At 43.5% G+C, this 20,991-nt stretch overlaps 1 protein-coding gene across 2 annotated transcripts in view; it reads left to right on the forward strand.

Moving 5' to 3' along the window:
* LOC146185085 (protein turtle-like) overlaps nt 1-20,991 on the forward strand; it is an 87,484-nt gene that overhangs the window by 27,082 nt on the left and 39,411 nt on the right. For both annotated transcript variants that reach the window (XM_084606073.1, XM_084606072.1), the window contains exons 6-12: nt 636-923; nt 2,700-2,984; nt 7,814-7,929; nt 12,800-12,953; nt 14,222-14,333; nt 18,176-18,354; nt 19,284-19,364. In XM_084606073.1, coding sequence (XP_084462199.1) covers nt 636-923; nt 2,700-2,984; nt 7,814-7,929; nt 12,800-12,953; nt 14,222-14,333; nt 18,176-18,354; nt 19,284-19,364 — 1,215 coding nt within the window. The remainder of the gene's footprint in view (nt 1-635; nt 924-2,699; nt 2,985-7,813; nt 7,930-12,799; nt 12,954-14,221; nt 14,334-18,175; nt 18,355-19,283; nt 19,365-20,991) is intronic.

Raw genomic sequence — 20,991 nt, forward strand, 5'->3', positions numbered from 1 at the left:
TAACGTCCTTTTCAGTTTCACACTCAATGCTGTTACCTCACAATAGCGCACGCCCTCGTCGACGAAAGTTTTAGTGGGCACTGTCATTGCTTTATTCACGAAATTGCAAACACTGGGGCGCCATCTAGTGGCAAAACCTGAAAGCATGCCTTTTGCAGTGCGAAAGCAGGGGTGGTTTTTATTTAAGGACGCACTGGAGAGAGCGCAAAATATAATAAATTATGGCAAGCACTCCTAGAAAAAAAAAGAACATTGTGCAGTTACGAAAATTAGCGATATTTTGCTGACATGTAGTCATGTGGGGGGCTACACTGAAAGTACTAGGGTTTCTCCGCTAAATAGTGCCTCTGTTGTTTTTATGCGATTTTCAATGGCAAATTAAAATTGTAAAGCCTCTTTTCTTTGATATTGTAGTGCTCGATCTGCACTATATGAGGCAAGGTCTTTTCATTTCGACCATAATCTCATGACATATTTTGGCCAGTGTTCTGTCCCTTTAAAAGCAGAGGACCAAGCTTTGTGAAGGAATACATTATGACAATAGCGTAGCATCTTATCAAGCTCATTCTTTTCATTAAGTTGCAAAGGAAGGAGACATATTGTGCACTAAATGGTGATGTGCATGTGCTGCACAGGTCCTGCGGTAATCACAACGCCTCCGCAGAACCTGACCAAGCTGGAGGGGAACTTTGCCGAGTTTGTGTGTGAAGCGCGTGCGCTGCCCTCGAACATCACCCACCGCTGGTTCTACAATGGTGTCGAGATCTCCAAGCTGACCTGGCTGCAGACACGCACGCTTGTGCGGCAGGATGGCACCCTGTTCATCAACCCCACTGCAGCCGATGACTCGGGTTTCTACACATGCGAGATCTCCAATGGCATCGGCACTCCAGAGTCTGCTACTGCCTACCTCAACATTGAATGTGAGTTGGGAAGCAGGCACACGTGTATGTTCAGGTGGATTAAACTTGACGGTATATGTATGCTGAATTTGGTTCCTTTTTTTTCTTCTCAGCAAAAAAAAGATAAAACCTTTGTGAGTTGTAAAAACACATTTGGAATCAGTTGGAAATGCATAGGGATTGTTCGGCTTTTACTTGGTTTTATGTTGATTCCAGTTCTGCTTTTGTAAACAACTTTCAGACATTCCTTTTGGCAGGGTTGCCTGACTTACCACTTTCTAACAGGAGAGGCCATGAATGGTGACTAAGGCTACTAGTTTACTGTGTAGTGAAATATCCTTAAAATGCAATGGGCCGTTTTGTGACTAGGGCCTTCCCGATAGTGTGCACAAAGTGAAGCACCTGCCGAAACTGGTGAAAAACGTTGTTCTAACTTTGATTTCAACCCACAAGCAGACAACCATTGTGCAGGTGTTCATCAGATAAAATTGTTATGTAATTCAAGCTTCGGTTAATGCGTACATTTTTTCTGGTGTCCCTCGAAGGCCAAATTAATGATGCTTTACTGTATTCAGCAGCGATATGACAGCTCCACCAAGTTTCGTACAGGAAGGACCTGCATGAAACTTGGTGGAGCTTTCTGACAGCAGCGACACTTTGTCTTACATAGATGCAGACTCTGGCTTTCTTATGAGGTTCAAGATGACTGGCATCAGTAGGCATCAGTAACCATGCACGACGGGCCTTTACGTCCTCTTCTGTCATTGTCGTCAGTTCCCCTTGATTTTCCGAAGGCTCCATCTGAGCTGCTATGGGCTGCCTGTTACGCTCTGCATCATGACTTCTCCACTTGGCGAGACATTCTTCACTCTGTTCAGGCGCCTCTGCTGCTCGCTTGGCCTTTCGATATTCATTCTTTCTCTGCTGGATGGCCAATTGCCAGGCGACAACTACTGGATCCAAGGAATTGAGCATCTCCTGTCGATATTGTTGCTGAGCAGTGGCCCGACTCTTCCTCACCATGCAAAACGACTGTGCTGCAACCGCCGTTTCTTGCCTTCGTTTATACTTGCAGTTGTGCATTCACAGTTATGCGCATAGCTAGCACGTGGCATCCGCATGACGGCACACGCGACAGTGGTGGCCACACCCCGCGCTAAAGCTCTGATGTCACGCCCCTCGCACCTGCTCCTCCTCTCCACGGCCCATTCCACACATTCCAGAGTGGTTCCACAGCGAAATGCTCAACTGGTAGCCAAATGTAGCTCTCGCTACAAAACGAGCGAGGCCGTTTTAAAGTTGTGCATTTTGGGAAGCCAACTTTACAAACTAAAAATGTGCATTTTTGACATTAAATATTTCGAACTGTATTGTAGTTTAAGAACTGGGCTTCGCTTTTATATTGACGGCCTTCAGTTTTCTATTCTCAACTCAAAAGTAAAGGCATTGATTAGTTAATTTTACCTATAATAATTAATTGTGTAACCATTAAGCTCTATCATGTATATAATGTTTGCACCTTGCTGTACAATCCACCTGCACAGACTGAACTGACATACCTTTCACAGAGTTTAAAATTATCTGCAAACAGCTAAAAAAAAATTAGTAGAGCTAGTTTTTGGCTTACTACATCATTCAGCATGAGCTGATAGCGGGTCCTGCACGCTGCTTTGCTTCCTTGCCTCATGCATACGTCTGATGTTGTGTGTGAGAGGAGTGACATGAGCCTCCTTGCGGTTGGACTCCAAGTGGCGAAGCCAGCCTGCAGGGCTGACCAGCTTGCTTTCCTGTCTGCAGATCCAGCGCGAGTGAACTTCACGCCGGCCTTCCAGTATATGCCGTTGAATCTGTCGGGAGTGGTGCGCTGCTACATCCAGGCCAACCCACCCATCCAGTTTGTCACCTGGTTCAAGGACAACCGGCCATTTGAGGCAAACGCCCTCAATGGCGTTGTCAATCTGAGCAACGGTTCGCTGTTCTTCCAGAGGGTGTCGTACGAGCACCAGGGCCGCTATCTCTGCTCCCCATTCAACATTCACTCCACAGGGGGCTCCTCTGCTGTCATGGAGGTGCTCGTGCGTGGTCAGTGCATTTTTCCTGATGCATTAATGGTTCACAGGCACACCAAGAATTTTGATCTTTGAATGCATGGACATTAGGTGTATGTATCGTTTGATACCTTTAATAGCGACATTGCCTTTAAATTTTGTCAGGACGGTGAGGAAGAGAACAGAAAAAGGGTAGAGTACAGCTTGACCAACTTTTGCCCCCTTCCATGAAAAAAAAGAAAAAAAAAAAGCCGAAAAAAAAAAAAAAAACAGTCACATGATTTAGTAGAGTATTCATCCAGACTATGTGGTAACTCATGATAAAGTAAAGTGCACAGGGAAGTGCAGGCAATTCAAAGCAGTGATACCTCATTGTTGCGCTCTGTCCTCATTTCTTTTTTGCACTTCACATTGACCACACAATTTACTTACTTTCAGTCTTTGATTTGACTTTTATATGGGGTATGGCATTGTTGCGCTTGCTGAAGTATTAGTATCCTATGCCCTACAATGCTGAACTTAACCGAAGTAACACACTGTGTAACTGTTAACCGAAGCCGCATGCCATCAATGGGCCACCCCCAGCCCAATATTGGAAAAACCAACAGCGATAATATGCCAATAAAGGCGTTTCATTCAGTGCTACCCAATCCAAGATTTGAGCCAATCTACTTGACTGGCTTTCCCACAATGGCCGCTATTGGCATACTAGCTTACTAGCCACTCTCACTGGCTATCCAGTACTTGCAACCAAGCTTAATCACTGGCTTTTAACAACTGGTATCTAGCTAGACTTGTCGGCTATCTAACATCCATCCACTTTTGCCCGTTGGCTTTGCATCATTGGCATCCAGCCAATCCCATTATTGCTGAAAGTTTGTTTTTATTATTGGTGGCTATTTTGTGCTGTGATGGGTGTCCTAGCGTAGAGGCAACTGAGGCCATCAAGCGCCAATCACAGGGTTGAGTTCACTTTTCTGTAGGTATTTTGCATGCACCTTATTATATTATATAACATGCTGAGAGTATACATGCACACAAAATAAAGCCAGAATGGTTCGTTGCATGGATATTTTATTAGGTGCGCATATGTATATAGTGGTGTAAAAGATACCTGGGCAGGACTCTTTCAGACTTCAATGACTTCATCTGCGTTTGGTTCCCTTGACAACGTGTTGGCTGATTCCAGGTTGGAGAAAGATGCCGAATTAATGGCAGCTTCAGATGTCTGCCAAGCCAGCACCTTTAGCACGTGCCTTTTACTGTCGGTTCTACGGAGAGCAGCTTCCAGCGGCCCTTGGCGATGTATGCTTGAGCAGCTTGCATATCATCATTTTTCCTTTCAGAGAAATCATCTGCACATAAAAACTACAATAAGAAACCATAAATTAGGGTTTCCTTCTTTTTTATTTTTTTTTTCAGTACAAATTGACCAAACTGTTCGTGAGCCGTAAATTTTGCCGTCGCTACAACAGTTAATTATCCAAGTTAGTGTGCTGAGAATGGAATTCATGAATAGTTTTTATTTTTTGTTTGGTACGACAGAGCTGAAATAAAAGCTTTTCTGATTCACGGCTTGTGTGAAGAGCAGATAAGCACATTCTCTCAATCATATCAGGTGAGAATGACTGACAAGGTCATTAATTGCCAGTTAAAACACTGCACCATATACAAAAATAGATATCTCACCGTTCGCCAGCACAGTCTAGCATGCAGCATCAACCGAAGCAGTTCGAAAGGGAATTGGCATGCAAGAGTCAATCCCAGTGACTTTAAGCCTTTCTCTCCTGCAGGGAAGTATAGCAACCTGGCAGGCAAATAAAGCAACAAATGCTCCCAGAAACCTGTTCAGTTACAAACATATATCTTAACATAAATGGCCAGTTGTACTCACACTGAGGTGCAGACTGTTTGAAAGTCTGCGAAACAGGACGAAGCATGTCGGTGGTTCTTCCGTTTATTCTCTGAGTGAAAGCGGAGCTGCAGCAGGCAACCCGTGAGGCGTGCACTGACGCTGCTAGAGAAAAGAGGGAAGAGAAGCAAAGGGCGCACCAGTCGCGTGAGCACGGCAGTGCTATCTGCAGGGTTTCATATGACACCTCTAGTTCAAATTCCACCAGTGTTCACTACTTAGCTTCTGAGGCACGTCATGGGAATGAAGCACGTCAGAGCTGTCCCGGCGAGCGCTGATATCACTGCATCACAAATAGCTGCCTGCTCAACGCATACGTCTTTTTCGATATTGAAATACCTTCAGTCTGGTCGGAATATGTTTTGATAATAATCCCATAGAAGCATGGAGAAATTTCTTCGAACACTGCATAGGAAGAAGCTTTTAAACGCATGATGTTAAAGCAACTTTGTTAAGATGCTCGAAGGCAACTCCATGAGAGCTGTATGCCCCGCTAATACCTTTAGGACAAAAATAAATTCCTTGAAGAGCAGCATGAACAGGCAATAATAATTTTATGACAAATGTTTTGGTGGTCTCCTGAGCTTTGTAACAAAAGAAATTTCATTGCCACATATTTTCAGTCCCCAGTGGTGGGGTTGCTATGCTTCAGTTTCTTCAATGTTTTCTCTTATGAAATATGAGATATTCAATTTTTATCTGCAAGCGTTTAGTTCAAACTACTTAAGCAGCTGCCAAAACATGTGCATAACTTAAGTAAAACGTTTGCCAGTGTATGATCCCAATGAATTAAATCAACTTTATTCCAGAATAACTGAGAGTTAAAACTAGATTTCTTTCTCTGTCTGATGCAAGTAGAGAAGTTATAGAAAATAGTGCTTATATTTTTTTTTCCTGTGGACTGATATACCTTATGGGATATGCTGTAGCAACAGTATAACAGGTTTGTTCACATCTGTCCCTTGATGAAGCACGCAATGCAGAGTGCGCCGGCATGTAGGAATAAAGTGCTTGTTTATCTTTGGTTGATATCACAATACAAAAGATTCTGCACCTAGCCCAACTTCTGTGCTTATAAGAACAGCTAGCAGTCAGGCGCATTACAGTCAGTGCTGACACTGAGTGGCAGAGCCAGCTGGCATCCTTGCCAAAATGGTGTCACATTTTCTTTCGCTAGCGCAACCTTTTCAACCTCTGTTTTGCAGCACTTGGTCGTTCTCAATTTCCTTCCACCTTGAAAATAAAATACTGCATAAATAGAGTATTTACATATGTGTTTGCAGTCATGGACACAAATTTACGAGGTGTGGATTTAGAACCTCCGCACTACGAATTAAACCGCACTGGCAGCCCTAGTATATATATGGTCTAATAGGTGATACACCTTTGAACTGGCCCTTTGCAGATTGCAGAAATTTATATGCTTGCATACTGTGCTGTATTTTGATTCTATACATAGACAGCGAGTGTTGACAGTTTGAAAAGAAAAAGTATGCATCTGTTTTGGCAAGACATTGGCATTGGCTACCTGGCAAGACATTGCAGATAGCTGGGCAATATTGACCAGCATGTACCATGGGAAACTTGAGCAATCCGGGCGCAGCTAAGAACTTGGTGAACTTAGATGGGGGGTATCGCTGAAAGTCATGAAACTTGTGTGTTATCGCAGGTTCATTGTCTACCTTTGTCGTCTTTTGACTCCTCAAACAATGACTTGATCTATGAATTAACAATATGGTAGTTTGAATAATCAAAATTTTGAATGCAAATCGAATATGCTTGTTATTTAATTTGTAATTGAAAAACTGTTATCAGTAATTTTTCTAATATTTGAAAATTACTGAGCACGTTGAAAATTTTCGAATTCAGAGTAATTTCACCACACTGCGCACTTCACCACCATGCATGGGCTGTGCAGTGGAGTATCCTCAAGGCGTGATGGGGCCGTTTTGTGGTGAGGGACTCGTAGAAAAGGACCTCCCCGACAGTGTGTGCAAAGCAAAGCTCTTGATGAAACTAGGAAGAAATGTTGTTCTTCGGTTTCTTCTCAAATGCAGACAACCATCGTGCAAGTGTAATCAGATAAAATTACTCTGGTGGCAATGGTATTGGACATTTTTTCAGGCCCATTCGAGCTTGCGGTTAATTTGGACCGAAGCAGCAGCTAGCAGCATTTGGTGCACACATCGTCTTTTTCTCAGGGCGAGATGATCGATGATGATGAATATGTAGAGATGAAGATGAGCTCTTTGCACACTGCTTACACGGACATTATTTTTCTGGCCCCTTGAAGGTTGGATTAACAAGAGTTTGCCATATTCAGCAGTGGTATAACAGCTCTGCCCGGTTTCATGCAGGTCCTTGTGAAAAAAAAAAAAAATGGCATAAGAAATCCTCATAATATCTACGCTCAATTTTTAAGTAGATTATATGCTTCTGTGCAGTTCTAGTTTATTTTAATTGCGAATACCATGTGGATTCTGAAATGAGCAAGAACAGTGTTTTCTATCTTAAATTTTTTTTTCACTGATCAGATATTCAATATTCAATTCGATATTCGAAGGCATTTTTCCTCCATATCAATTGGCTTGAAAATTTCAATATTCACACAATACTATATAGCAATTATACTGGCTGTTCTAACATGTATTTTACGTGGCATGGAAAAAAAAAAAAAAGGCATCTTGCACTGCCTGTTGTGGCAGTTTCTGTGTATGGTGCAATTTCCAGTATAGTGTGTTTATCTGAATTCCACAGTTTTTCTAATTGTTCAAAATTGTTTAATTTTTATTAAAGCAAAAGAAAGGTTGGTGCCTGCTTGAAACCATGCATTGAGTGGACTTGTTTTCTTCAGACTTGTTTTAGACCTTCTTTACTCTCACTTGGTGGTATACCCGCATTTTGTGAAGTCCCTTAAATTATAAAGCTGAACTTGTACTGTTTCCCTGCAGAACCACCCATGTTCTCGGTGAAGCCCAAGGAGCTCTACCAGCAGCCTAAGAATGCAGAGGTCACCATGCCTTGTGAGGGAAAAGGTCACCCAACGCCGACCATCTCCTGGAGAAGGGTAAGCTATTTTCACCTTTCCGCTTCATGCGACGCATTCAGGACTGGTAAGATGGTGCCAAGGCTTCAAAAGCGTACATTTAAAAACAACGCCTGCTCTTTCTCTGTCCCTCTCTGTGCAAACAAATGCATGTGTATGTTGCACAGTATTACATGGCAGAGTTGGCTATTGTCATAATTTTACATGATTAAGAAAACAAAATGACACTAGTTATAATTAGTGAAATTAGCAACGACATTATGTGAATGGAAATTGTTCTTAGACATCATTCGCAGCCTGTAATGAAAATCAAGAGCTTCATAATCCACTCACTTTTGGATTTTAGCACTGCAACTATAATTTCATTGTTGAGCAGCTCATGTAGCGTAGTTTAATTAAACAATGGAAACTAGATGCGCTCTTTCTCCAAACAGTGGTAGGGTATATTGCGTGATAGCGTAACAATCCTGACTCGCATAAACCCCAGCATCAGCATTGCCATCTTCATTGTTGTGTTGCAAAAATTCTGATTGGGCGATAGGATCATGACATTGCAGTCACATCACCTCTTGCAGGAATTTCATACACCCCATAATGCCCGCGTGAAATGTGACGCCTGAAACGAAACTGCTTAAAGCGTTGCATACAACGTGAAGTAAAGGTTGCCGTGTGTCTCAAATGATGTAACTTTGTAAAGTAACTGAATTTGTTTAAAGAAAAACTATTCTGTGGAACCTGCATTTGAGTGGATGCCCCTTTGTGGCTTCAGCACTTCCCTTTTGGAGGTTGCATCTCTCACTATAATCTGTGTGCCTTTGTTAGGTCTGGTGGATTCACCCTGGAGGACCAGAGGCCTCTGTTGGGCTATATCTAGTGATTAAATTTTCCCCTAGCCTGTTACTGTTGTGTTGGGAGTAACAACATGTATGCAGGTAGACTGGCAAGCAGTCCGGCTAGCGAGCTTTTAAGTGAAGGCTTGCAGCCTCAAACAAAAAGGAATCCAGCATCAGTGGTAGGGACACGTCATTGGGATTAGGATGAGCACAGCTTTTGGTGATTTAAATAGGGCACATAGGCTTCTGGACAGTAGTGGCTGCTGCCGAGAATAGTCATAAACATAAATTAACCCCTTAACCATTTCGGACGAGCTGCGCTCGTCCTTGCAAAGCCGTCACCAAACCGTTTTGGACGACTATAGCTCGTCCTCGCTGAATAGGTTCTTCCCTTCAGCGTTTGAACGAGCAGCGCTCATTTGTGGCTTAGATGGCATTTTGCTCGACAGATGGCAGCACTGACCTGATAACTTCGTTTTTTTTCTACCACATAAACGTCTTTTACATATGGCAACATAATAACCGAAATCAGCACTAAAAAAATAAGCAGTTTTGTTAAGAAATTCGTTGATATAACAAAACGGTGAAGGGGTTAAGTTACAAATGTAAACTCACAGTCATTTGCAAACTAGTTGTGCCATGGGGATACTTGACTAACTAGCTGGCCTCAAGAAGTGAAGCTGCAAATCTACAGTGCAGTTGTGATCTGTGGTAAGGGAGTAGTTATTTATTAGCGTCCACCCAAGTACATCCATACGGCTACACAAGGAAAGCTTTAGAACTTTCACAGAAGTTTTGTGATTGACGAAAAATTCATTACGGTTTTGTGTCCAAAGCCGGGACTACCGCCTATCTGGGGCGGTCATTCCACCAAAAAGCTACCATCTCTACTAACGAATGCCTAAGCATCAGTGAAGGCTGTGAGTTGGGGGGTCAACTTATACGTGGCAGTCTTTTGAGGGCTGGAATGGCAGCCAGGTGCATGATGTCACCACACAGCTCCTTCTCCTTGTTTGATGATGGTTGCTCAGCACAGCTACAAGTTCAGCCACCTTTTGTCAACACGTTTCCCTCTCATTTTGTACGCCTGCACCTTGCACCAGTTGTCACGGTAGCTGTTCTTTTTGTACTTGCACAGTGACATTTGCATAGTGGGCTTCTGAGGCATTTACTACACCTAATGCACTCTTTCGAGTACATCGTGAGTTTTAGGAAGCATATCATACATGAGTATTTTATAGAGAGCACAGGCACCAATAGAACTTGCATACCTGGCAATTTGTTTGAAATCAAAGCTGTTTTGGCAAACTGCTCTAGTCTTCTGTGTTAAATCATATTGTGCAGAAAACGCTCTTGGTTGTATGCTCTTCAGATGAACTTGCCACGGGATCGGTTGGCTAATTCGTAGATTAATCAGTTTTCATATTAGTGACAGCTACGAGATGAGCAGTGAAGTGAATGAGGTCTAGTGCGAATATTCAAAATTTTGAATATGAATCGAATATGTTTGTTATTCGATTTGAATATTAGAAAAGCTGATGTTTTGAATTTTCGAATAGTCGAAAATTACCGAATACACCGAAAAATTTCAAATTCACCGCAGTTCAACCGCACTTCACGCTTCACCGCAGCACTTGATCGCGTGCAGTGGAGCAACCTCAAAACACAGGGGGTTCGTTTTGTGAAGAAGGCCTTCCCAACAGTGCGCAAAGTGAAGCACTTGACGAAACCGTGAAAAAAATGCCGTTCATTCTTCGGTTTCATCCCAGATGCGGACATTCGTCCTGCAAGCGTTCATCAGATTATACATTACTGTGATGCAAATAGTTTTTGGCAGTTTCCGGAGGCCCATTCAATAATACTAAATTTCAATTAATTCTGATATTTTTTCTAGTCCCTTGAAGGCCAAATTAATGAGTTTAAAGTATCCAACAGTGATATGACAGCTCTACTTGGTTTCATGAAGGTTCTTCCTGTACAAAAAACTGGTACTATATGGAATCTTGTATAAAATTTGTGCCCGATTTTTCAGTAAGGGCATGCATACTTTGGTGCAATTCTAGCTTAATTTTATTTGCGAATACCAATTGAATTTTGAAATAAACAAGTCAAGCAGCGTTTGCTACTTTTTAGTTTTTAATTTTTTTTTGTATTCAATATTCGAAGGCATCTTTCCCCCATATTTTGTACTCGATTTGTATTAAAAAATTTCAATATTTGCATACTGGTACTGTCTTCAAAGCTGCATGACGCATTTAATACTACCATAAAGGTCTATGCAGGCACAACAAAGCATGTAACCAGGTAATTTAAGAAAACTTGAAGATGGATGCATTGAAACTTGACGATGGATAATAGCGCACAGGAAGACATACACAAGTGAAAAAGACACAGGACATGGGTTGTCCTGTATCGTCTTCACTTGTGCGTGTCTTGTATGTATGTATGTATGTATGTATAACTTTATTGAGATGCCGGCAAACGACGGTTTAATGCGTCGTGACGCTGGCCAAGCATCGACCTGGGGTTATGCCCTACTCATTTTACCTCATTATCTCATTTTGGCCCATTTGTGGTGGGCCGTGAGGCTTGTGCTTTTCGAGCACACCCCGGGCCTGTTGAACGGCCCATAGTTGAACGGCCCATAGTTGAACGGTCCATAGTTGAATATCCTTGTCTGTGCTTTGTACAGCGCTTTGAAGTTCGGGCGGGTATGTCTTGGGTGTAGCTTTGGTCGCGAACCTGGCACAGTCCCACATGATGTGCCATTGGTTCGTCGGACCCACTTGACATACACTGCACATATCACTCGTGTAGATGTCTGGGTGGAGGACTTGTAGCACTACTGGGGCGAGAAGTGACCTGATTTGCATTTGCCTTAGGATGACCGCCTCTTCCCCACTAAGTGCCGGGTGAGGCGGCGGCATTGTCTGTCAAACTAGGCGGTAACATTTAGTCACTTCCTTGTAACTGGTCATTCGGTCCTTTGTTTCGAACCACCACTTGGAACGCTCACTCTCGGGGGCGCGGATGGTAAGCGCTCATGCTGACGAATGGGCCGTCTTGTCGTGATTCGGTGAGGGTGCACACTCTCCCACGTGAGCCGAAATAACTTGATGCTAATAGTGTTGCCGCTGTCTTGGAGTTGGAGCTTACCGATGATGGCGGCCGCCGCTGCGCAAACTCGCCCCTTGGCAAAGTTGCGCACAGCTTTCCTCGAGTCGCTGAGCACAGTGCGACACTCGGCCTCCGAGATCGCCAGAGCGATGGCAACTTCCTTGGCGTCTGTGGCGTTCATGCACTGCACGCTCGCTGCCGCTGCTTGATGCTGGTAGCCGCCGCTACGACCACCGCTACGACCACTGCCACGAATCCTTCTTGCTTGTATTCGCTGCGTCCACGTAGCGGGTGTGCGGGCCCTGGGTGTGTTGTTCGACGAGGACTTTGGCCCACTCCTGCCTCCGTTCTTGGTGCGCTATTATCTTTCGTCAAGTAACCAGGTAACCAGGTGCTACTAGATTGCTCTCATGGTAAGCTTTCCGAGTACACATTTCCAGTAAACTGGGTCTGCCTTTTAGGAGACTGTGGAGCACAAAGTGCTGATGGTTACGTGCATTTTATTGTCAGCGAGATTTTACTGCACTGAGATAAAATTGTACTCTGTGGAAGAATAGTTTGCTGGGCAACCTTGAAACGCAGATGGTGTGCAGTAGCTTTGTGGCACACTGTGGCACGCTGTGGCACGCTGGCAGTAGTGCTGCCCATCATATGAGGTTTGTTACATTTCTACTATTTTGGAGGCCTTACCCTAGAACATGTTACGAAATCCGTAACTTGATGAAGACAGTGAGCATCCTGTGTAAGGCCTGATGGCATGTTCTGCTACAGCTTTTCGCTAATGTGCGCATAAACTCCTATTAAATTTGCCTGGCATATCTGTCGCAGAATAGAGCCAGTATTTGTGACAACAATTCAACTCACAGTGTCATTTCCATGTGTCTGCCAGAGTGAGAAATGCCTCCCTGCAATTGTTGCCGCACATTGTTTGTACTGAGCAGGCGGATGGCAAGAAACTGCCCAAGGGTCGCCACAGCGTCAGCAAGGGCAAGCTGATCATCCACAGCCTGCAGAAGGAGGACCACGGGCGCTACGAGTGTGTGCTGCAGAATGACGTGGCCACCCTGGTCACCAGCACCCTGCTGCTGGTGGAGAGTGCGTTTTGGTTCTTGTCCTTGACAGTTGCTGTAGTTGATGTTAAGGGCATGTAGTGTCATCTGTGCACTGGCACAGCAGTTATGTAAGAAAAAGAAAAAGCTTTGAAGTGCGCGGAGGCGACATTCTTGTGCTGTGGAATGTGGTCTTAGTATGAAAGCGTCCTCCTCGTTTGCAGAACCACTTTAAAAAAAATGTGCCAGTAAGGCCACAAAGGCATGGGCGAATGTTATATGTTGTTGTTTTTTTCCCACTGTGGCTTTTGCTGATGAGAAAAAAATAATTGCACAATATCTTGCTGAATGTGAAAAAGCTGCGAACAAAGTAGAAGAAAGTGAGACTACATGCTGTTTGCGGGATCCAAGCCCATGACCTCCGTTTGTCGCATACAGTGTCCCACCAACTGAGCTACGGTGGAACTTGCAATATACACTGCACTGCGTTGCACTACACTTCATAGATGCTACGAATTCAACTTCAGTTTGCTTACGAAGTGCTTTTTAATTGCAGTAGGAAAATACTATGTGCACTGTGTTCTGTCATATATGTGGATTGAAACTTAGTAAGCCTGAACAGCTACCGCTGCTGCAGAATAAAAATTGGCCATTGCAGCAATTTTGGTGCGGTTAGACAAGAAGGCAGATGCATATGTGAAGATGGATGTTATCCATCTTATGCAAGAATATACTGTGTAAGAATATTTGCTGTAGCCCATTTTTTAAATTACTGTGAGAACATTAGCCTTCTTTTTCTACTTCTTTTAATGGATAAAAGTAGGCTTATAGCCAACTGAAAGGCTCAAAAACTTGTCACTGTAGGAGTAACTCACAAAAGGAAAGATTCACAGCCGTAGAAATGAAATGTAATGCATGTGTATTGGATGTAGAATGTTTAGTAATTTATCCTAAACTAATTGAGTTTTCTTGCTCATTGTCTAACTTCATACAGTGTAGTTTTATTATTGCATGATACCATACCCTGTTTATGAAATAACCCTATATAGTTCATTTATAGTTCTTCAGGGTATAGAAGTAAATAATTTTTTTAAATATTGTTTTTTCTCAATGATTATTAGAGTTCACTTGGATCTTTTCAGGCTTGTTAAGGGTTTCAAATTCATGGCAGTTAATTTTTAACTGAGTACATTTTTTTTTCCCTTCGAAAGACCTACTTGAGAACAGTTCTAGCTATTGTGGTGCACTCACAGATTTTTGCGCAGTGTTACCAGTGGCAGCTGACAGCTGAGAATGTGATTGACTGTCATGCAGGCACTACTCCCCACGCGCCCACCAATGTTTCGGTGAACACAAGTGCTTTTGCTGCCACCGTCTCCTGGCTGCCTGGTTACGATGGAGGCCACCCCCAGACCTACGTTCTCTGGTGGGTGGTCACGCATTGGAAGTTTGCTTGAGGGATGAAATTCTGCTGTGTCTGTTACTATTTCCCATGGAAGAACTGAAAAAGAAAAAGAAAAAGGCAAAACTGTGAACAGTAAAAAACATTGTTTTGAGTGTGCATTTTAGTTAAATTTCACTGCGCATTGCAATGTACTGACCAATATTCTTGATATATGTACCATATTTTCGCAATTTTAATCACCCCATTAGCACCCTCCCCTAAGTTCGCAAGAAAAATTTTGAAAAAGAGATTTGCGTGTGAATCTAAGTACCCCCCCCCCCCCCCTCCCCCCGTTTTTTGTGACGAAGAGCATGTATAGACCAGGCTGCCAGCGCACTAGCTCACTCAGTCATAAAGCCGGAGCTGTCGGAATTTCGAGGTGTCGCGACGTCCGCAGCGTGGTCTCCGCCTTCTTATGTTGCTGTGTTCCGGCACTACACAACAGCGCGTGGCACACAACACCAAAAGCTATCTGAAAGGGATAACACAACACCAAAAGCTATCTGAAAGGGATAACAGTAACACTATCAGCGTGTTGCCATTGCATCTTGCATCGGCGACTATTCGGCGGAGCCCTACAGGTTTTGCAGGCATCGCAGGCCATCGTTGCTTCGTTTGTTTAGTGTGCGTTGTTTGGCAGCCATAATGAAAGTCAGAGTAACTTTGAAGAGGGCTGCCACAGCTTGAACTTCAAGTAAAGTGTAGTCAGGTTTGCCAAAGATATTTGCCAGATAAAATGATATTTCTCACACCCATCTTATCAACATACCAACACGAAAATGAGGGGGTGGGGGTATTTTAGATTTCTCGAATCTAGGCACCCCTTAACTTTCAGCATGCGATAATAAAAAAAAGAGAGTGCTAAGAATCGATTAAATATGGTATAGAGTTGATCCCGAATATATACTTTAAATCGAAGGGGATCGCAAAATAGCTTGAAATGTCGATAAATTGTTACATAAAACATGGCAGTATATAACTGTATCTAAACCTAGAAGTGAGAGCATGATGTATGCATCAATGCTGCAGGCACCCGTTCTGCAGCGACATGCTGCCTGTTGGTGTACCGGCAATGCGCTTCTTGTCAAGTGTTGCTAGACCCATTCATTTTCGCATTGAAGCTGCCACTGACAGTACTCTACGTGCATGCGTCATAAATTCAAGAGTAAGATTTTACGGAGGATTCACCAATTTTCACCAGTGTTTGTTTCATTCCTCATATACAGTCGAACCCGGATATATCGAACTCGAAGGGGATCGCGAAATAGTTTGATATATAGATAATTCGATATACAGAAATCGGCTTGTGACGGCACTTACGATGCGAAAAAACGATACCGTATTTGTCGCGTAATCAACCCACTCGCATAATGAACCCACCCTCCATTTTTGCACCCGAGAATCTGAAAAAAAAAAAGCGTTAAGGCCAGCTCGCTCACATGCAAGCGATCTCAGCGACGAGCGGCAGCGACAGGGCGAAACATTTCAAACTTCTTGAAACTGCGTCCCTTTCGCCACTCGAGCCACCACGGCAGCTCAAAACAAGGTTTCTGTGTCGCTGCGGCAGAAATCGCGAGCGTTTTCGCTTGCGTGTCGTGTCGATGGCGCGATGGCGCGCGTCACTCGGTCGTCTCATCCACGGCTCATTTCTTGGCTGCGTGCCAAGATGCTGCGCAGCGATAACGTCAGGGCGCGTTTATCTTTTGATAGCTCCTGCGGTGGAGGGGAGCGAACTTGGCAGAGTGCCCGTGATGGCTTGATTGCACAAGCCTGGTTCGATTTATGACTTCGCGCTTAGGGCGGGCGTCATGATCGCAGCAGCTGACCGCGTGCTTTCATTGATTCATACATGCAAAGATAAATGACCCCCTCAAAAAAAAAAAAAAGAAAACCTGCCGCTACTTACGTCCGCAGCCGTCATATCTTACGCTAAAGGTTGACTTGCAAAAAAAAAAAAATAAATAAAAAAAAAAGAGCTGCCGTTTCTTAATGTCCACTGGCGCCATCGCCACGTCAGCCGCCACGCGCAGAGGGTTCACAACCCACGCTGGAGAAAGCGTCCGACGTCTGTCTGAAAACGGGCTGAGCTGGCTTGGCGCATGCGTAGCGCGTGCTGAAGGAGAGAGCTCGGCAAAAGAATGGGCACACCCACGCACATGGCTTGCAAACGTCATATGTTGGCGCGCGGGAAACGATAACTGCAGATGCGCTCGCCTTTGGGGAACGGGCGCGGCGCTTCCCAGACCAGCCGTCGCCAAACTGTCCCCTCTCATTCCTTCCGCGCGTGGCTTGAAAACTTCACGCGGCAAACGGCCAAGGGTGATGCCATCGTCTTTGGGGAAGGCACACTTTCCCATGTGTGGTGCGGAATTCGATATATCGAATGACCGGTGAAATTGAGTTCGATATATGACGCGGCTTTCCTATACTTTTACATAGAATTTTCAAGGGAATATTCTGTGAGTTCGATATAACCAAAATTCGATATATCCGGATTCGATATAACCGGGTTTGACTGTATCAAATAATTTAGCCAACATTTTTTCAATGTGCACCTAGCTTTAACCATGCTTATGCTCTGTGTGACCTTTCTTGGATCAGTATTTGCGATGCATACACCACGTTCAGCTCACTTATGTCAGACCTGTACATATGTGTTTGATTATTGTGGGATGCTTAAAAGGTACTTCACCACCTGGGGGCTCTGTCGTAAAGTATGCAAGTGTTGTACGCAAAGACTCCCATCACGACAGATTCTTGGATGAGATAAACAGTATGATACCATTTGGTTGGTTCTGCATAGAAGCCAATGTAGAATAGTTCCTCTTACTACTCTTTCTCAAATTCTTTGGCCATACTGTCATGGTGAACAAGGGTGACCCTGGCATTCATGAGGCATCTGTGCAGTGCTCGTAGGGAAAGAAACTCGCAGGAACACATAATTGCATTATGTGCAGCCAATTCAAGAGCATTAGAAGCTGTGAATGCCATACTATCATATCTGTGTTATTCGTTCATGGCTGTCTTTCCGTACCCATACACGTCTATCAGTACCCAACCAGACATCTCTTCGAGTTAACAGCTGGTGATTAAATGCCTCCTGCAAAGATGTCTGGAGGGAGCATAATGGAAGCAGTAATGATCTGCTGCAATGTATACTTGTTGCTTCAGATCTGGCGAAGTCACTTCCTGCCAGCGACTCACCGAATTTTATGACAGACAAAACGTTTCCTTTTGATGATGCTTCTATTGCTGTTGTATTAAAAAAAAATATGACATTTTCACGCAAGCAAGCATGCCCCCTACAAGACAGGTTTTAGCACCTTGGCACAATAGTGTGGAGGAGCTGCCTTGTAGGGGGTGCTTTATTTGGGAAACTTTTTTGCCGGCATGGAAACAGCAGGGCATCTTCACTCTTCCTAAAGTGCTCTATTTGCAATTATCTTCACCCTAAAAGTCCATTTATTCATCGTTTGCATGCAATGTAAGTTCTATAACGCACCTGGCATGGTCAGGTATGCTTTTCGGGGTCACTTTTGTTACAGTGAGCCTTTGATAAGACGAAGAAATTTGTGTGGTCCCTATGAGTCCGTCGGAGTCTACTGCGCTGCTTCTTTGTTGGTATTGGTGCATTGATTAGCGTGCCCAAGTTGATCCTGGGCTGGCACTATAGTCGTTTTGTCAGTCGCTCGGCATTCAGACCCACCTTAAGACAATGACAAGTGGCTGCTATTAATTCCGCTCAGTGCTGCGGACCATGCATAGTTTGTGCGATATATTGGGAGGAAGGTGCAAAAGGCGTGGGTGGGCATTGCATGGTGCAGGTACCGACTTGTGGGGCAAGGTGAGATGGAGTGGCGCACCATCCGAGTGTACCCAGACAACGCCATCACACTGACCATACACAACCTTCAACCTGAGTCCCAGTACGAGTTCCAGGTGCTCTCCCGCAATGCCTTTGGCGATGGGCTCTACAGCGACATTGTGCGCGCAAACACCACTAGTAAGTACACCACCCATGGAGGTCCGGCCCTTTACGACTCTTGGGATTGCTTAATTGTCTTCGGTGGCATCAGTTAAGAAGCAGAACTTCAAAGAAGAGTTGTTCACACTTAACATCCACCTGAACTGAGCTTTTCAGGTACGAAGGAGTGTTAACTGTAGTTATTCTCTTTTTGCCTTTGGAAATTTCGCGTACACTTAAGTCTAAAATTTGTCCTGCTTGAAGCGGTAGATTTGGCCTGTTCGTAATGTTATCTAGTAGCTATACCCTGCTTAGTATAGTTGATAAATAGACTGCTATGGTAGGATTTGATTTTTTTTGTGTGTGATGCATTACATATGAATTGCATATGAGAGAAGATATGCTGGACAGAGAAGTCCCAACATAAATCTGTTGGTAAGTGTGTCAGTAAGAATTTGAGAGAGAGGCTGCAAAACAAAAGAGTGCTCAAAGAACATTAACCTTAAAGTTAAAATGTGCCGGGAACTTATGAATAAACGTGTTAATAACACATGCGAAATTATGAAAAACAGTGATAAGAACATTTTCTCTGTTTGAAGGTAAAACACGATTCAAATAGTAATGAAAAAAAAAAAAAAGATCGACAAAGAGCTGGCGTTAATTTACATTAAACGTTCAAAACAAAAAATAAATAAAAGTATAAACATTCTTAATGACAATACAGTTGGTAACCTGGTGACTGGGTCCAGGTTGTGATCAGACATTCTTTTTTTTATTAGATAGATATGTTTATTTTTTTCTTTGCAGATGTACATACCTTTGCTCAGATAAATACTTATAGGTGGCAGCTCTTTCTTTCCATTGCTTGAAAAGGGCTTTGATTCTGCATATTTTTGTTCATCCTTGTGGTTCTGCATTTATTGCTGCAATGAGGTTTCTGGCTGAAACTGACTTGGATGCTTGTGCAGAGTGGAACTACATTGAAGGAGCCTACCCGACGGATGCCTACGGTTCCACTTACATCCCCACTGTGAACAGGACCCCGACAGGTAGGAACTGCTGGAAGCTGTGTTTTTCTGGCATGGGCTTTGCCGCTTGCTGTCTTTGGTGTGAACTGGAGCTCAGTATATTTATAGCAATGAGTGACGTAATTTTGAGAATGACTCTCTAAATGGACGTTTGGGCAGGCGCTTAAGGTTTTCCTTTTTTGTATACAGCTGGAACTTCATAGCACGTGAAAAAGATGGAGTGTGGCTGCAAAAACCCGAGGGAGAGAAAAAAAGAAAACAGTTTTTTTTTGCACATTTTTACACAGGTTTGCTATGCCTTAGTGAGTTACTCAGATTTACAATAAGTGGGATTGCTGTCTTTGTTTGATGCATTACAAAGTGAAGATGAATGAAGATTGAAAGAATCAAATTTCTTTATAGTGGCTAGGGGTCAACGCCTTTTTTGAGCGCTTACCTATTGACTAGTCCTGTAAAATGGCTTGGTTAAAGATATTTGCAGGCAGGCATTCATGCTTCCTAGTCGTCCACAGACACAGGTACGCTAAGCAAGCAATAGCTACTAAATGTTCAAGTATTCAGTGGACTTCTTTATAAGTTTGGGATGTGAATATGGATGCCTACACGACTATCTTAGGCACGGAAAAGGGCAAACAAGGATGCATTCCTCATGCCCTAGTACTGACTACCTTTGCGTGCTTTGGACACTGCAGTGCTTATGCTCATAACTAAAGTTCTAGTGGATATGTTTAAAACACAAATTTTTTTGATATTGGACAGTCAGAAGGTGACCGTTTGGCACCTTAAAAATAAAAAAGAGATTATTGGTATGGAAAATTACCTTTGCCTTTTAGAGCCTGAAAACAGGTTTGGTGTTTAGTGCTGATGGTTCTGAAGAAATTAGCTTTTTATCCAGTAAACTTGACGACTTTCTCGAAAACAAATGACACTTTCAGTATAGTGCTGAAAACAGCAAATGTTCACTCAAAAATGTATTTATAAATTTGCTGATGTCTTATATGGACTTTGGTATAGATAAATTTATCTCTTGGCACTCATGTTTAAAGGTTCATGGTGCAGCAAAATAAACTAAGCTTATGTTAAAAATTGAGGCAAATTGATTTAAGTTCTGCATGTCAACACTGGCAGATACTAAACTTAACACAATTTCACAATGTCAGGGCTCCCTTATGTCAGCAACTTTTGGGCAGCGGTAAAACCTCCCGATAAAATTTACGGTGTAGAATCTGTACCCCATAAAAAGTTTTAAAGTGCTCTTATGAATTATATTCTAGACGTACATAGAACATTCAAACCTGCCTGAACAGTAATCATTCCATAGAATGTGCAAGATGTTGACACACAAGATTCACGTTTTATGGACACAACTTGTATATTGTGAGCCTTCTGTGGACCTTCTTTCATTTGTACATGCCATGATCTTCTTCTTTCATTTGTACATACCATCATCATCGTCCCGCGGCGCCAGCTCCGGCGCGCGCCTGGGTTCGTGATCGGATTAAAGTGCTAGACAAGGCTTGGCTGTCCTTGCCGTCACGACCTCGCCGTCTCGACCTAGCCTTCTTTTACAAGTGGTGGAGGCGAAATTTGATCCCCTTGCTGCCTTGGGCCCTGCCTCTCGCTGGAGCTACGTTCCGGTCGCCGTTTG

The sequence above is a fragment of the Amblyomma maculatum genome, chromosome 6 (assembly GCF_055883805.1).
Source record: "Amblyomma maculatum isolate TAMU_Amacu chromosome 6, ASM5588380v1, whole genome shotgun sequence".
NCBI lineage: Eukaryota > Metazoa > Arthropoda > Arachnida > Ixodida > Ixodidae > Amblyomma > Amblyomma maculatum.